General features: G+C 45.6%; 1 protein-coding gene across 1 annotated transcript in view; it reads right to left on the bottom strand.

Annotated features, from left to right (window-relative positions):
- Nucleotides 1–18,199, bottom strand: part of LOC311138810 (uncharacterized protein) — a gene marked incomplete at its 3' end in the record, with an annotated part of 90,557 nt that overhangs the window by 20,539 nt on the left and 51,819 nt on the right. The window contains exons 64-81 of the mRNA XM_084173623.1: nt 18,127–18,171; nt 17,502–17,537; nt 17,378–17,413; nt 16,748–16,852; nt 16,565–16,630; nt 16,403–16,438; nt 16,244–16,279; nt 15,933–15,968; nt 15,426–15,545; nt 14,969–15,178; nt 14,250–14,321; nt 12,855–12,890; nt 10,937–10,981; nt 10,717–10,749; nt 10,361–10,423; nt 10,114–10,149; nt 9,884–9,964; nt 9,682–9,750 (exon numbers count right to left, since the gene is read on the bottom strand). Coding sequence (XP_084029749.1) covers nt 9,682–9,750; nt 9,884–9,964; nt 10,114–10,149; nt 10,361–10,423; nt 10,717–10,749; nt 10,937–10,981; nt 12,855–12,890; nt 14,250–14,321; nt 14,969–15,178; nt 15,426–15,545; nt 15,933–15,968; nt 16,244–16,279; nt 16,403–16,438; nt 16,565–16,630; nt 16,748–16,852; nt 17,378–17,413; nt 17,502–17,537; nt 18,127–18,171 — 1,161 coding nt within the window. The remainder of the gene's footprint in view (nt 1–9,681; nt 9,751–9,883; nt 9,965–10,113; nt 10,150–10,360; nt 10,424–10,716; nt 10,750–10,936; nt 10,982–12,854; nt 12,891–14,249; nt 14,322–14,968; nt 15,179–15,425; nt 15,546–15,932; nt 15,969–16,243; nt 16,280–16,402; nt 16,439–16,564; nt 16,631–16,747; nt 16,853–17,377; nt 17,414–17,501; nt 17,538–18,126; nt 18,172–18,199) is intronic.

Consider the following 18,199-nt stretch of genomic DNA (forward strand, 5'->3'; position numbering starts at 1 on the left):
AGTTTAACAGATGTGCAGTCTATAGGTACAGTACATCTCATCCTTTCAAAAGCTCTAATTTCTCAAGAACCTTAGTACATCCTGCTAAAGCTTCCGGTGAATGATGTGAATGTATGTGTGTGTGTGTGTGTGTGTGTGTGTGTGTGTGTGCGTATATATGTATATACAGTGAGGGAAAAAAGTATTTGATCCCCTGCTGATTTTGTACGTTTGCCCACTGACAAAGACATGATCAGTCTATAATTTTAATGGTAGGTTTACTTGAACAGTGAGAGACAGAATAACAACAAAAGAATCCAGAAAAACGCATGTCAAAAATGTTATAAATTGATTTGCATTTTAATGAGGGAAATAAGTATTTGACCCCTCTGCAAAACATGACTTAGTACTTGGTGGCAAAACCCTTGTTGGCAATCACAGAGGTCAGATGTTTCTTGTAGTTGGCCACCAGGTTTGCACACATCTCAGGAGGGATTTTGTCCCACTCCTCTTTGCAGATCTTCTCCAAGTCATTAAGGTTTCGAGGCTGACATTTGGCAACTCGAACCTTCAGCTCCCTCCACAGATTTGCTATGGGATTAAGGTCTGGAGACTGGCTAGGCCACTCCAGGACCTTAATGTGCTTCTTCTTGAGCCACTCCTTTGTTGCCTTGGCCGTGTGTTTTGGGTCATTTTCATGCTGGAATACCCATCCACGACCCATTTTCAATGCCCTGGCTGAGGGAAGGAGGTTCTCACCCAAGATTTGACGGTACATGGCGCCGTCCATCGTCCCTTTGATGCGGTGAAGTTGTCCTGTCCCCTTAGCAGAAAAACACCCCCAAAGCATAATGTTTCCACCTCCATGTTTGACGGTGGGGATGGTGTTCTTGGGGTCATATGCATCATTCCTCCTCCTCCAAACATGGCGAGTTGAGTTGATGCCAAAGAGCTCGATTTTGGTCTCATCTGACCACAACACTTTCACCCAGTTCTCCTCTGAATCATTCAAATGTTAATTGGCAAACTTCAGACATCCCTGTATATGTGCTTTCTTGAGCAGGGGGACCTTGCGGGCGCTGCAGGATTTCAGTCCTTCACAGCGTAGTGTGTTACCAATTGTTTTCTTGGTGAATATGGTCCCAGCTGCCTTGAGATCATTGACAAGATCCTCCCGTGTAGTTCTGGGCTGATTCCTCACCGTTCTCATGATCATTGCAAATCCACGAGGTGAGATCTTGCATGGAGCCCCTGGCCGAGGGAGATTGACAGTTATTTTGTGTTTCTTCCATTTGCGAATAATCGCACCAACTGTTGTCACCTTCTCACCAAGCTGCTTGGCGATGGTCTTGTAGCCCATTCCAGCCTTGTGTAGGTCTACAATCTTGTCCCTGACATCCTTGGAGAGCTCTTTGGTCTTGGCCATGGTGGAGAGTTTGGAATCTGATTGATTGATTGCTTCTGTGGACAGGTGTCTTTTATACAGGTAACAAGCTGAGATTAGGAGCACTTAAGAGTGTTGTAACGGTTTTGACTTGAGGCATTTATAGGGGTGCCAGGTAGGTAGTGCCTACCAGAGAAAGCATAGGTTTCTCCTTTTAAATCGGGAGGGAATGAGTCCCATCTGGTCCGTCAAGTCACACCAATACAAAGGACTTATGTAAAAGTCAAGATGGAAATATACTTTTCATAAACCCCTAAAAACCTTGGAAAGAACTTCAAACAAGTGTATTCTTTTGCTTGGTTGTATTCACAACATAAATGATCACACCCACCCACACACAACAATATAACAAATCAATGCACTTATGTTCATTTAGAAATGTCCTGTACCTCGGGCATAAAAAGAGTCCAGCCCGGTAAATAAGTTCCGTGGCTCAAGTGCCCTTAGTCCCGCAACGCTTGTCCGTAGCATAAACCCAGTATATTCATACCCTCAAAATAACACTTATTTTGTAACACAACTATAAAGCGTATCAAAGACTACCCAAAGAATAATACGTCCTCACAACTACATAAATCACAGTATACATCACCCCCAAACAAAGGAAATACCGTATACAAAAAGTTGTAGTCAGTCGGTCAGTCAGACAATCCGCCAACAGCCCTCCAGCGGAGGAAAGGCCACGAAAACCAACGGAGAGTTGTAGTCCACAGCGCACAGAGTGGATCCAATCCTGGGTAAACTCGCTTTAAGGCCACAAAACACACTGTAAGGCAACCAAACAAACGTCATGGCGAAGCTTCATGAACTGAAGGTAGTACACATCCTCCTTCAGGTCTCAATCACAACTTCTCTTTTGCGCAGCTGATGCTGGCTATTTAATGGGGAATTAAAGGGGAAGCGCCCTATTAGAAGGAGAAGCCTTGAGACGGTTCAGAAATATTCAGGGCCGTCACACACCCCCTCCCCTGGAAAAAGCCGACCATTGCCCGGGAAGGCAGATCTTGGTCGGGGAAACCGAGAAAGGTCTCCTCATCACTTTCCTCTACAAAAATATTCATTACTTTTTGGCGCTCACGCTCCTCAGCTGAGGGGTCACAGGCATTAAGCCGTGAGACTTTTGGGTCTGGGAATCCGAGAAAAGTCTCCTTACTTTCCTCTTCAAAGATCTCCAGGACCTTGCGGCGCTCAATCTCCTCCAATTCCTCAGCCGAGGGGTAACAGGCCTTAAGGCGTGAGACATGGACAACGCGCATATCTTCACCTGTGTCCTCTTTCACCACTCGGTAGTTCAAAGGGCCCACCTGCTCCACAATCCTATATGGTCCTTGCCATTTAGGAGCGAGCTTGGCCGAGAAGAATTGTTCAGCTTTCGAGTAAGGATGAGAGCGAAGCCACACCCGATCACGAAGCTGGAACTGCAGGTCTCGTCTGTTCTTATCATAATTTCTCTTCTGCTTGAGTCGAGCCTGGATCATGTTCCTTGAGACAAGAGCTCTCAAGTCGTGGAGATGGACTACCTGGTCATAGCAAGCAGCGTCTGGAGTAAGCTGCTGGGGCTGTAGCACCATATCCAAGGGTCCTCGGAGGAGACGACTTAGGTTCAGCTCTGCAGGTGTGACTCCAGTGGACTCTTGCACAGCAGAATTCAGGGCAAATCGAAACTCGTGAAGGTGCTTGTCCCAGTGTTTGTGCTGGGTCCCTACATAGGAAGCAACCATGGTCTTCAAGGTTCGATTTACTCTCTCAGTGAGGTTGGTCTGTGGGTGATAAGCTGTGGTCAACTTCTGTCTCAGGTTCCATCTTTGGCAGGTCTCTCCAAAGAGATCAGAGACAAATTGGGAACCTCGATCAGACAGAATGTAATCAGGCACTCCCCAGCGAGTCAGGATCTCTCTCGTAAGGATGTTAGAGACGGTCCTCGCTGTGGCCTGACGCAGGGCAAAGAGCTCAACCCACTTGGAATAGTAATCAACAAAAACAAGCATGTACACATTCTGATTGGAGCTTCTAGGAAATGGACCCATCAAATCCACTCCTAACATTTCCCAAGGTCGGGTAACCACAGTTTGCTGCAACTTGCCAGCAGGTTTTCTACCTTCTGGTTTGTACATTTGACAAACCTGACATTTTCGGATATGTGATTTCACATCCATGCTCAGATGTGGCCAGTACAGTAATGCTTGCAAACGTTTGTAGGTTTTGAACCTGCCCAAATGACCAGCTAATGGGTCTTCATGGAAATGTTGAAGCAGTTGAAGGCGTAGAGTTTCAGGTATGTATATTTGGTAGAGTGTTCTGTGAGGTAGTTGTACAACTCGGTAGACTTTGTCTTCAATGATGGTCAGCTTTGTGGCAGGGTTGACCATCTTTTCTTCATCTTCCAGGATAGTCTGGTACAAAGCCTGTACTTCGGGATCATCCTGTTGGGCTTTCCAAATGACCTCATCAGAGATGGGAAAGTCAGTTTTGGGTGAGTCTCGACTGCTAGACAGGACAGTAGCACATGTAAGATGAGGGCCACCATTACCACAAGCAGGAGCTCTGGATAAGGCATCTGGAACAGTGTTGTATTTTCCTTTCCTGTATTCTACTGCAAAGGTGAACTCTTGCAACCGTAGAGCCCATCTGATGAGCCTGGTGCTTGGTTTGTTGGTCTTGAACACCCACACAAGGGAGGAATGGTCAGTGACCACAGTGAAGTGTCTTCCCTCCAGGTAGTACCTCCACTTTTCCAAAGCCCAGACAACTGCAAGGCACTCTTGCTCGGTTGTGGAGTAGTTCCGTTCTGCTCCATTCAATGTCCGACTGGCGAACGCTAGCACTTCTTCAGTACCAAGTCCAGTCTGTTGGACTAGGACAGCACCAAGTCCAACATCACTTGCATCAGTGTAAACAACAAAAGGGAAATCAAAGTTGGGATGACCCAAAATGGGAGGGGTGACGAGGTGTCGTTTCAGGGTTTCAAAGGAGTTCTGGCACTCTGCCGTCCATCGGAATTTCGCTCCTTTTCGCTTCAACCCGTTGAGGGGTTCTGCCACCTGGGAGAAGTTCCACACAAACCGATGGTACCATCCAGCCATCCCAAGGAACCGTTGAAGGGCCTTGAGTGTGGTTGGCACAGGGAAGTCTTGTACAGCCTTGGTCTTTTCAGGATCCACATGAATCCCATCACAAGACACAATATGGCCAAGGAACTTCAGGGAGGTTTGGCAGAAGTTGCTCTTCTTCATGTTCACTGTCAGACCAGCTTCTCTTAGCTTGTCCAACACTGCTTGAAGGTCTTGAAAGTGTTGCTCTCTGTTCTGGGAGTAGATAATTATATCGTCCAGGTAGACGAAACATATCTTCCCTTTGAGCCCACCTAACGCAATCTCCATGAGTCTTTGGAAAGTGGCAGGTGCATTCTTTAATCCAAAAGGCATCACCTTAAAGGAAAACAAGCCCTCAGCACAGACAAAAGCAGTCTTGTCCTTGCTTTCCTGGTCCATCTCAACCTGCCAATAGCCACTATTGAGGTCAAGGGTAGTGAACACAACCGCGCCAGACAATGACTCCAGGATCTCGTGGATGGTGGGAAGAGGATAGGCATCAGTCTGGGAAACATTGTTGGTCTTCCTATAGTCCACACAAAATCTAAGACCACCGGTCTTTTTTGGAATGAGGACAACAGGAGCAGCCCAGGGAGAGGAGGAACGTTCTATTATATCTTGTGTCAACATATCATTAATGAGTCCCTTTTGGATGATTAGCTTCGCTGGGGACAAACGATATGGCTTTTGCTTGATCGGCATTTCCTGTGTAAGGAATATTTTGTGCTTCAGGAGTCCGGTGCGTCCTAACTTTGAAGTACACACATCGGCATTATTCTGCAGCTGTTCCAACAGCCTTAACTCCTCTGGCTGTTCCAGCTGAGCTCTTCTTACAGCCTGTAAAAGGAGATCCTCAGAAGGATTATCCAGGGTTAGTGGTACCGTAGCAACGGCAGAGAAGACTGCCACATTTAGACCCCAATCATGTAACTTTGTAACTTCTGATTGGAAGAAATGCTTCTTGCTCGGATTGTTTGGAAACCAGTAGCAATTATGTGCGATATCAATCTGGACACCACTGAAGTACATGAAATCAATTCCCAACACGACAGGAAAAGCAAGGTTCTTGGTTTGTAGGATAACCGAAGGAATCATATAGGAGCGGTTACACAGGCGGAACTCCACCTCACTCCATCCAAGTGGTCGTTTAGCCGCACCGTCAGCCAGATACAGTGGACCTTCTGTCCACGGCTTCAAGTTGTATTTTGGACCTTCAACCTCCTTCCACAGTTTCTCATTGAGCAGTGTGTAGGATGACCCGGTGTCCAGGATGGCTCTTCCTGTCCATGGGCCTATGGACAGGGGTAACCCCAGCTGGTGTGGTATTAACTGAAAGGAAGGGGATGTCGGCGGGGGGGCGTAGGCAGTGACTCTTGAGGTTTCAGCTCTGGTCAAAGCACCCAGAGTAGGATGGTCGTTCCTGCGAAGTGTGTTCGGGGTGTTGGCCTGTTGTGATTTGTGGTTTCTGGAAGGGTTTACTTGATACGGTCTTGGACATGTAGCTGAAGAATGTCCCTTTTGGCTACATCTCCAACAGAACATGGGAGGGGTCTTGGCTGGAGACTCTGGCTGTGGTTGATGATCTGGCTTGGGTAACTGTCTGGGTGTCTGTTTCTTTCTCTGTTCATATTGCTGTTGGCATTCTCTGTCCTTCTCGAACTGCTGTCCCAGGCGAACCAGTCCATCGACCGTGGTGACTCTTTCTCTGAGTTGACTGGCTAGTAGTGGGTTGATGTTCTTCAAGATCAACTTAATGACCTCTTCCTCCTCAATGCCAGGTTTCCACCTTCTGCACAGGGAGTGGTAACCGTATGCAAAGTCACGGATATTCTCATTCTCCCTTTGCACTCGATTCCTGACTCTGTCTGCCAGCTCATCTGTGTAGTCCTCAGACAGAAATGCAGAGGAAAACTTGGCCTCAAAGTCAGCCCAGGAGGTAGTGGTGAGACGTGCCACATCCCACCATTCTCGAGCTGTCCCATGCAACACATTCCTCAATGTGGCAAGGAGTTCTTCGTCAGCCAGGGGATTGAGGGCAAGAAAGTCATGACATCTTTCCAGATACATTAGCGGATCAGGACTGTCATCCTTTTTCCCAAAGGTGGGAAATTGCAATTTAATGGGCATCGCTCCCACATGACGTCTACTCAAATCACCATGAACAAAAGAGCTAGGAGGGATTGAGGAAGTAGAGGGTGAGGGAGTTATGGGACCATGAAAATGAACACCAGGATGCATGGTGGATTGCATCCTGCAAGGGGTGGCTGCAGCATGGCCTTGTCTTGGCTGTTCTGAGGTGCCCGCTTGGCCCTCAGTGGTCTGAACAGAAGTGGACACAAGAGAAGCTCTGTGCAAGGAGTGGTGCCTAATGGAGGCCATGTCAACAGACACATCATCCAACATTTTAACACAATTAGAGAGCGCTGTCTGCACGTGGTCTACAGTGTTAACCAGGGGAGAAAATACAGAATTGACGTCCTTGAGGACCTCAGTGTGATGATGTTGCAGGCGCCACTGGAGAGTGGCAGTGAGTTGGCTTTGTTGGTAGTCAAACTGCCTGTCCATGGCACCAGTCATTTCCTGTCTTCCACTCTCACTGAGCTCTGTCAGAGTGTGAGTTAGAGTACTCAGTGAGTTTCTGAATTCCATGGCACTCTGTTGTTGCTCTACACTCAGACATTTGAATTTATGATGGATTAGAGTTTGTAGATGTTGTTGAGTCTTACGAATATCAAGGATGTCACCTTGAAGTTGTAAGACTACAACCTCTGGAGATAAACCAGACAATGGAGGAAGATTGGGTGTCAGAGGGAGGGCTAGCTCAGTACCTTCACACAGATCCATGTCAATAAGTGAGTTACTAGTTAGACCTGTGGCCTGTGGTCCAGACCGAGCATTTAGATTCCCAGGGCTCTGGCCCACCTCAACTCCATTATTTCCATTCACATTATGATTTGTATTGTTGGCTCGGTAGTCAGAATGGCCCTGTGTATTCCCATTGACAGGTAGGATATGGATGAGCACATTTTCTTGTAGTGAATCCATTATTTTAATTCCACTCAAAAGATTTGCTTTGGTTAGTTCTCAATGTTGAAGTCCCATCTGGGGTGCCATTTTTTATGTAACGGTTTTGACTTGAGGCATTTATAGGGGTGCCAGGTAGGTAGTGCCTACCAGAGAAAGCATAGGTTTCTCCTTTTAAATCGGGAGGGAATGAGTCCCATCTGGTCCGTCAAGTCACACCAATACAAAGGACTTATGTAAAAGTCAAGATGGAAATATACTTTTCATAAACCCCTAAAAACCTTGGAAAGAACTTCAAACAAGTGTATTCTTTTGCTTGGTTGTATTCACAACATAAATGATCACACCCACCCACACACAACAATATAACAAATCAATGCACTTATGTTCATTTAGAAATGTCCTGTACCTCGGGCATAAAAAGAGTCCAGCCCGGTAAATAAGTTCCGTGGCTCAAGTGCCCTTAGTCCCGCAACGCTTGTCCGTAGCATAAACCCAGTATATTCATACCCTCAAAATAACACTTATTTTGTAACACAACTATAAAGCGTATCAAAGACTACCCAAAGAATAATACGTCCTCACAACTACATAAATCACAGTATACATCACCCCCAAACAAAGGAAATACCGTATACAAAAAGTTGTAGTCAGTCGGTCAGTCAGACAATCCGCCAACAGCCCTCCAGCGGAGGAAAGGCCACGAAAACCAACGGAGAGTTGTAGTCCACAGCGCACAGAGTGGATCCAATCCTGGGTAAACTCGCTTTAAGGCCACAAAACACACTGTAAGGCAACCAAACAAACGTCATGGCGAAGCTTCATGAACTGAAGGTAGTACACATCCTCCTTCAGGTCTCAATCACAACTTCTCTTTTGCGCAGCTGATGCTGGCTATTTAATGGGGAATTAAAGGGGAAGCGCCCTATTAGAAGGAGAAGCCTTGAGACGGTTCAGAAATATTCAGGGCCGTCACAGTGTGCTCCTAATCTCAGCTCGTTACCTGTATAAAAGACACCTGGGAGCCAGAAATCTTTCTGATTGAGAGGGGGTCAAATACTTATTTCCCTAATTAAAATGCAAATCAATTTATAACATTTTTGACATGCGTTTTCCTGGATTTCTTTGTTGTTATTCTGTCTCTCACTGTTCAAATAAACCTACCATTACAATTATAGACTGATCATTTCTTTGTCAATGAGCAAACGTACAAAATCAGCAGGGGATCAAATGCTTTTTTCCCTCACTGTATATGTGTGCGTGCATGCACATATGCTTGAGCATTGGTGTGTCATTGCGTATTTGTACATGTGCCTCTGTCCTCCTATTCATGCCAATGATTTCCTCGTCTTTGAAATGGAGAGATGTTGGATAAAGAGGATGTGAGTCATGGCCATTTACAGTAAATAGAAGAGGGGGTCATGGCCATTTACAGTAAATAGAAGAGGGAGTCATGTGCAGATAGAGCTTTTGAATAAAGCACTTATCAGAGTCCAAAACGTGTTCTAGAATATGTTGGCTTTCATACTTTTCTATTTCTCAGAGCAGCTCAAGCAATTTCTCCAACTGTCACCACAATCAAATGAATAGGAGCGGAGTACGCTGAGCTGCGTTGGTTGGGAAGTTTGGGGAGGTGCGAGGTCGGCCTGTGCGTCCCCCGCGGACGGTAGTCACACAATGGGCCGCCGGACGGCTCTGCGGCTGTGGACTCTGAATTAGCCTTAAAGCTGCAATATGTAACTTTTGGGGCGACCTGACCAAATTCACATAGAAAGGTGTGTTATAGATCTGTCATTCTCATTGAAAGCAAGTCTAAGAAGCGGTAGATCTGTTCTATGTGCTCTAAATTCTACTCTTCCCTTTCTTAACTTTCGTTTTTGTGTCTTTTACTTTCGGTTTTGTACACCAGCTTCAAACAGCTGAAAATATAATATTTTTGGTTATGGAAAATATATTTCACAGCAGTTTAGATGATACAATGATTCTCTACACAATACTTGCTTGTTTTGTCACATAAACTGAAATTACGCTAATTTTAGCAACCAGGAAATGGCGGAGCAATTTCTGCATTGTGCATCTTTAAGTACAGCTCAATTCAACCTCCCGTCACTTCCCTGATCCCCTCTCACCCCTCTGACTCACCTTTCCTGGGGGGCCACTGTCCCCCTGCTCCCCCTTCAACCCTGCAGACCCCATTGGTCCAGCGATACCCTGTTATAAAGATCAAACACAGCACTCTGAAAATCATTATCAAAGACAAATCCACACTGAACCTGATGCCATCCTAACACATACTAGAAACACAGTAGGATGTAGAGAGTCAGATACCATAAACAGTACACACCTGTTTCCCTGGCAACCCCGGTGTTCCCTCTTTTCCAGGTATCCCGTCTCTTCCTGGGACCCCTGGCTTGCCCCCCTCCCCCTGTGGAGAGACACACTGAATGTCACCAAAAGAACTGATGTGTGTGTGAATGGCTTGCTGTGTGTTAACCATGGCGATGATGGAGGTGTGTGTGTTGGCTCTGCAGTACAGTATGTGAAATGTGAGCCCCACATAGCTGCTGTACTCACTGTCTGCCCTGGTAGACCTGGAGGCCCTGATGGACCCTGGGAAGAGAGGGTATCATTACAATACATTCAACAATATTAAACACACATTATTGTGTCAATGGCTTTTTTAATTACAGTAAGCCTAAAGGTAAAGGTGTGAGCATACGAGGAATCCCCAGTCCAATGGGAATGTAATACAACACCAGTTCAGCCAGTACAACTATACAGTATGAGAGTTGGTTTATAGATGACTGATGTTATGCCCTACCACAGCTCCAGGAGGCCCTGCAGGTCCAGTCACTCCCATGCTGCCTTGGGGACCAGGAAGTCCCTGTGGAACAGGAGGGTCAATTCAAATAGATTATTATGAAGCTCTGTGACTTTCACTGTGAATAGTGGGTGAGTAGTTCTAAAAACACTGAGGCAATAAACATCAAATAGGAATATACAGTAGTAACATAAAACACATAAGGCCAGTTTCCCAGACACATATTAAGCCTAGTCCTGGACTAAAAAGCTCTCTCAATGGAGAATCTCACTTTTTAGACCTGGACTAGGCTAAATCTCTATTTGGGAAACTAGCCCATAATGTACAACACAAAATTGATCATATAAAGTTCTCACCTGAACGCCAACCCCAGGCACTCCTTGATTACCCTGTCAGAGATCAAAACACATTCTCAGAACAACAAAGACAACACTTAAATTGATTATTCCAGTGCTGTAATACTAAGCTACTGTAGACAAAAAAATATAAACACTACTCAATGCATCAGCAATATCCCCACAGAGCTGGAACTAAGAATTAATGATACTATAGGTCTATGACGGAATAAGTTCTCACCTTTACCCCTGATGGACCTGGAGGTCCATTGGTACCGATCGGACCCTACAATTACAAAGAGATAGCATCAGAATAAGTACAGCGCTGTGTGTGTGTGTGTGTGTGTGTGTGCGCGCGTGCGTCGGATATTAGAGTATCATACTTACAGTTGGCCCTCTAATTCCAGGTTCTCCAGGGTTTCCCTGCAAACAAGAGATAAGAGCATGCTGGATTCACATGCCAAAGAAATAGCACACACACACAGAACACATGCATGATACGACACACAAACACACAGCAAATTCTCCAGTGTTAAATCAACACTGAGTGTTACATTTAACACTGGTCCAGTGTCTATACGGGTCCACACTTTTCAGTGTTAAATTAACACACTGCTTAGTGTAAAGCCTTATTTTCATGTTTCCCAGAGTGCCTTGCCTTTCTGGTGAATTGTAGAGTTACCACCCATAACTGCATTTGTTAGTGACAGAGACATGGTTGTTGCAGTCTTATTTTCTGTCCTGTTGCCTTCACCAAGTGAGATCCTAAGCGAATATGTCATCATTAAAATTACTCAACACAATACAAGTGTTTAATAAGGCCTTATTTTGAGGGCTTTGTTTTCCCTAATATAGTGGCCTGAAACCCATGGTTTTCAGGCCTGCAAATCACATTATGCTGGCTTGCGAAGTGTAATTCCTATTGGAATACAGCCAGAGCGGGGATATCCAACATTTGGAATTTTTATTCACCCCTAACCTGCATTCAGAATGACTGCCTGTTGGGAACTCTAAAATATTAGACTACCTAAACCATCTAAACTGGAACAACCATTTCAGTAACGGTTGCAATAAGTCCAAGTAACAGATTGGATTACTTGATATATTTTTTTATATTTCAGTAGCATAAGATTAATTAATCGATGCAAAAACATAGATATTGAAACAAACAATTCTAAAATCAACCTGCAATAGAGCATGCTGGGAAATATGATAATGACGGGCGTGGTTTTGTTTTAACACTGGTTATTAACACCAACACTGGGGTTATTTTACACCAATGAGTGTTAATTTAACACTTGAATCAACACTAGAAATGTTACACTGAAAACCAACACTAGGTAACACTGGCCAATTTGCTGTGCATACACACAGCATATTGTACATACTTACGTACATGTAGGCTATGTACAGAGATAAAGACACATACAGTACACACAAACATGTACATACATGTACATACAGTACAAAGAGTTCACACACAAATAAATACACAACTGCATACACACACAACTGCAAACACACACAATACACAAAGACACACACAGTATACAATGTGCAAACAGCGCTTTGGGAGGGCTGAGAAGCAGACAACAGAGCAGGTGTTAAATAAAGGTGAAATAAAAAATAAATAAATAAAAACATGCACAGAAAGCTAGCACACAACGCACAGAAAGCTAGCACACAACGCACAGAGAGCTATGACACAATGCAAAATGCATCTGTTACAATTCTGACGGGGCATTAAATCCATCTCAGTATTCACAACCCTATTGTGTCCAACTGATCTTGGTTAGTGTATGTGGCATATATGTACAAACGTGTAGTGTTTAATACATAAAACATTCCAGCCATCTGGATATAACACTGGTACTCTGGGAACAGGTGGTCCAGATTAATATTTCATGAGTTTCCTATCAAGGCCGAACTCTAGTCTCAGACCCCTGGGAGATGGGTCCTAATACAAATGAAAGAAAATTAAGGTGGAGACATGAATGCAGAGGATGGCGCGGTGGAGGACTGTGTGACAATGTGTGCATGTTGATGCTGATGACACTAGTAACTGGTAACTGGTACCGTCACAGCATCCTTGGGTCGTGCTTGTACCCCTCCTCCTGAAACATTCACAAGCATGCCAGCCATCAGCACAGAAAACCTACCGGTCTGCCCAGCACTCCAGGGAACCCAGGCAGGCCCTAGAGTCAGAGAGGGAGGAGAGGAAGAAGGGAAAGAGTAGGATAGTAGGACACAAGGGTAATTGGAAGTGTTGAAAAGAGAAGGAGGGACAGAAAGGGTATAAAATAGATGAAAAGGTGACAGATTGAAGGGGGGAGGTAAGAAGAAAGAGGGAGGTGTTGTTAGAAGCAGAGCTGCTAAAGGTTACTGTCTAAAGGTTCAATGTAGTCTCAGCCCAACGGAAGCAGATACAGTAGCTTCATCAGCTCCATCGGCGGCCTAGCACTCGCAGCCAATCCACAGGCTTTCCTACGCAGGGCCAGCCCAAAAGGAGGCTGCATGGCTGGGTTACTGTTACTCACTGAGCGGCCTTGAGGACCAGCTGGCCCTTGTGGACCCTGCTTCGAAACATTGTGGGATGAAACAAGAAGCTTGAGTTATCTTATCACCTCATCTCTCCCCCTCCACATCTCTTTCTCCTTCTATCCATCTATATCCTCCTCATGTTATGACTACTAGGGCCCTGAGTTCTTCCAGCCCAGGATAAATTCTGGGCCCTAGTTAGTCATGGCTGATTACACAACATCAACATCAATGTTTCAGTTTCTCACCTGTACTGTACTGTATGGTTGGACATGTCATGATCACTGTAACTCGAACACAACATTATCTGCTTAACTATACTGTAGTGCAGCCAATCTATTGAAGAACTGAAAACTGTGTAACTCCAGTTTGTCCTGTGATGTCTGGGATCTGTCAGATGAGTGTACAGTATAAACCTGCATAATGCATCAATTAAGTCATATCTAAAAGGTATCATATATCAACAAAGAAGCACCATAATTGTATGGTTATTGATATAAATCAAAATATTAATAAAAGCCTGATAATCAATTCAGAAAAAGTTGGCCTAAGTAGGCTAGCTACAGTAACCTTATTATACGATTAAAATATTATCATCATTTTACTCTTCCCTTCAAAGTTGTGCCATGGTATAACCCCACCCCTCCTCCTCTCACCGGCTTCCCATCCTGTCCCGGTTTGCCAGGTTCTCCTGTTGTCCCCTGAAATGATTAAAACACAACCTGGTTACTACTAGCTACCACTACAACACTGTCTTTACAACCTCTTCAGCACCATAATCATACAATGATGAGGGTAATACAACCTGGTATCAGGTAGTGCCAACAGTTAACCCATATGGTTAGAGCCAGTCACATCTCATCTCACAGCGTAGTACAGAGGTGTCAAAATCCTTTTCCCCAAGGGGTACACATTGAATCAGATGGCGGGCCACAAATGGCCCCCGGACTGCATGTTTGACAACCCAGCTGTAGATGAGATGAGGGATAGCTCCCTCTTGTAAAGCACACAGTCACCTGAAAACCATTGCGCCCCTGTTCTCCAGATGGACCCCGATCACCTTTATCTCCAAGGGGCCCTGCAATACCCTGTAACACACACACAGCTGGTTAAACACAGGGCCACACATCAGGCTGCCTGATGAAGTACTGTAATATTTTGAGTGAGGTGTTCTGACCCTGTCGCCTTTGGATCCCTGTGGTCCTGAGGCGCCAGGCTCTCCCTTTGGTCCTGCGACCCCAGGGAACCCCCTTGCTCCGGGGAGTCCAGCTTCACCCGCTTCTGCAGCAGCACCCTTAAACACACACACACACACACACACACGCACACACCCCACTAAACACACTGCACACAATAACCTCTACATACACTATGATATGTTTACTGTAATGATGACTTATTAGAAAAGTAGTAGTCTGTACAGGTCAGGGACATACCTTTGGTCCAGGAGGGCCCACTGATCCAGCTAGCCCGTTTTTCCCCTGGAGATGAGAACAGTCATGCTCTGGTCAACATCCATACAATATATACAGTACATGAAATTATGATTATTGTGGTGATGAATATACTCACAGCCTCTCCTTTGTCACCCTTCTCTCCTCTCTCCCCCTGAAAGTCAAAGTGGTATCACATGACACATCTCTAATCCACATGATCTTCCTCTTCTTTCTTTTTTTATTTGCTCCATTCATATTCCTCCTCTCCTCTCCTTAAACCCCTCCTTCCTCCTCCTCACCTTATCTCCAGGACGTCCAGCCTCTCCCAGTTCTCCGGCTCTCCCTGGTCCTCCAGGTATTCCAGGTTTTCCTGGCTCTCCAGCCTGTCCCGGGGGTCCCACTGGGCCCTTCTCTCCAATGGCCCTCCCTATGGGTCCTGTGGCCCCTGAAGGCCCCCGTTCCCCCTGCTCTCCCTTCACACCCCTCTCCCCAGACAGCCCGCGGGTACCCTGACATGGAAATGAGCAAAGACATTAATTACACATACTGTCCTAGAAATTACAATTGTATTCAAAATCCATGCAGTCATACAGAGAATCACTTTATGAGTGAGCAGAGAGTTATGCATTACATCATGGGTCAAATAAACACACTAATACCATGTTTTAGTTCACTGTACTACTCCATTTGCGTGGGGGTCTTGATATAATTTATTTGCTCCCCACACTGCTCCCAAATCGGGGACCGCTCACTCACGTCTATCCCTGCTGGTCCTCTCTGTCCGGCCTCTCCCTTGTCTCCTTTCTGGCCCTTCTCAGCCTTCTCCACCACAGGCGTGACATCCTTCCTCTCCACAACCACCTTCAGGTCCCGCACCTACAGACAGGACAGTACAGAAAGGTCCGCAATGCTTCTACATCTGCATTGCTTGCTGTTTGGGGTTTTAGGCTGGGTTTCTGTATAGCACTTTGTGACATCTGCTGATGTAAAAAGGGCTTTATAAATACATTTGATTGATTGAAGGTCGTATTCATCAGGCACCAAACGAAAGGAAGCGAACTGAAACAGGGGGGGGCCTACTTGAACTTGTCCAATGACAACAGCTTCTTGTCGTTTCCAGTTGAAATAAATGTTTCAACGCTTTGCTACGGTGTGTCCTAATGAATAGGACCCAGGCTTGGTCAAGTGGAAGGAGACTCATATACAGCACAGCTATGACTTAATGTCACATCACATCATTGCAGACATTTAGTATCCACTTACCTCAATGCCAAGGTTAGAGAGGGCCTTCTGCACATCCTGACGGGGGAGAGGCACAAACAGTGTCAAGGAGGAGTGAATACAGTACATGGTCATGCCTTTATCAGTCCCTTGCTGGGGTTATTCTCCTTTCTTGATTCCTTATTTTCTTACCACTGCTGTTCCAGGCCTGCCCGGTTGCCCGTCCTCTCCTGGGTCACCCTGTCAATAACATCTCACATCAGTAATACTAAAGATGCACTAACACATACACCCATACACATACTCAGGAAACAGCATGTGTACACGTTCATATGCAAGACACACACACTTACCCTTTCACCTTTACTGCCCACTGCTCCTTTCTCCCCCTGAAATACAAGAGTGAATGGGTCAGAGATCAAACTAAAGGACAGATGGATGGACAGAGCTGGAGCAGACTGACTGACCTCAGAAATAAATAATAGTAAATGATCTCTATGACAATGACTTACTCTAGTTCCTACGGTCCCTGGGATTCCAGGCACACCCTGAGAGACACAGAGAGATGGGCATCAGAAACAGAGTGCATTAGAAACGTACTGAAGACAAGTACACAGTACTGCTACATCAGGCTATGCTATACTGCACGGCTCATATCCAACATAGTAACTTACTGGGGTTCCTGGAGGCCCCTGAGGGCCAGGGATAGACAGTGTTGGAGCTCCCTTCACATAGACCACCTGAGAGAGAGAAGAGAGGGGAGAGAGAGTTAACTGTATAATCAGAGCACAATAGACAAGTGACACACACACACACACACACATTCTAGGAAGCAGAACCATATGGCTGTTCTGTACCTGTCCTGGAGGTCCGATGGTGCCAGGGACCCCTTGGGGACCAGATAGACCATTTGGCCCCGCAGGCCCAGCAAGGCCCCGGTCCCCCTTCAGCCCGTCACGGCCCTGGAACGCGCGCACACACACAAACATGACAATTTCAGACCAGCACGGACACTCTATTCCATTCCTAAGGGGTCTGGCCTGAACTAGAAAGGAGGCAGATGTCCTAGATAATTTATATGAATTTGGACATGAAACCACAGCCTTGACATTCTGCGCCCCTGCGGATCGCCTCTCAGAAGTGGCTGGCCCATAAAGGCACAGCTTGATCATTACCCACCGTTGCATTTATACAGCTGCTGCTTAGAGCGCTATTGATTCCACCGTGAAGGCAGGGTGTGATGAAAATATCAATATCACAGGAGACTACGCTTAATAAACACACACTAGGAGGGGAATTGATGGCGAGAAAGAAATGGAACAGGGATAATGAGAGATGCTAAGGAGCCGAGGAGAACAGGATCGATGAAGACTGAGGGAAAGACGGAGAGGAAGAGAGCGACAGCAGGGGAGGAAAGAAAGGACATTGTACAGACATAGAAAGAACGAGGGTGGAGAGATAAAGATACAGGGTAACAAGTTACTAACGTCTCTTCCAGAAGCCCCAGCCTCTCCTTTGTCACCCTGTGAGGTAGAAGGATTACTGTTATACTATTCCAGGTTCCAAGTTATGTGAATTTAAATAGTCCTGAGTGCAGTGACCAACACTGACCTTTCTGCCATCTTCCCCTGGTACGCCATCCTCACCCTGCAAAAAACAACAACACAATAAAAAATGTACCATACTAACAACATTGAAATGTGCATTTATCAAAGCTCAGTGTGCCGTTGTATCAAGCAGAGCCTCTCAGTCAGATAGATAATGTTTTGCAGAGGCTTTGGTTGATCATCCCATTACCTCCTCACCTAACATTACAACAGACAGGCTTCCCCTTAAATGGCTCCCTAACCCTACATAATGCATTACTTTTGACCAGAGCCCCATGGGGTGTGGTCAAAAATAGTGCACTATATAGAGAATAGGGTGCCATTTGGAATGAAACCACAGCCAGCACAGCCACTCAGGTGGAATAAAAGCCTCAGAGTCACATCTGATCAGTACACTTTAACCTGAGGATGTGACAAACATGTTTAAATGGTAATTACACAGAGACAGACAGAGACACATAGGACTAACTGGTGACGATAAAGCTCTTAATGAATAGCACTGAATCGCATCCCATTCAAAATGTTTTCATTCAGTTTGTTATTAATCAGAGATATGATTGTGTGCAATGTGTGTGTAGTGTGGTAATGCCCTGCAGGATGCTATGTTAGAGGTCTGACTGATCCCTCACCATTTTCCCAGCAGCCCCTGGTTTTCCATCTTCTCCTGCTTTGCCCTGAAACACAACAATTAGGGTGATGAGA

The sequence above is a fragment of the Coregonus lavaretus genome, assembly GCF_964263955.1.
Source record: "Coregonus lavaretus genome assembly, chromosome: 12".
NCBI lineage: Eukaryota > Metazoa > Chordata > Actinopteri > Salmoniformes > Salmonidae > Coregonus > Coregonus lavaretus.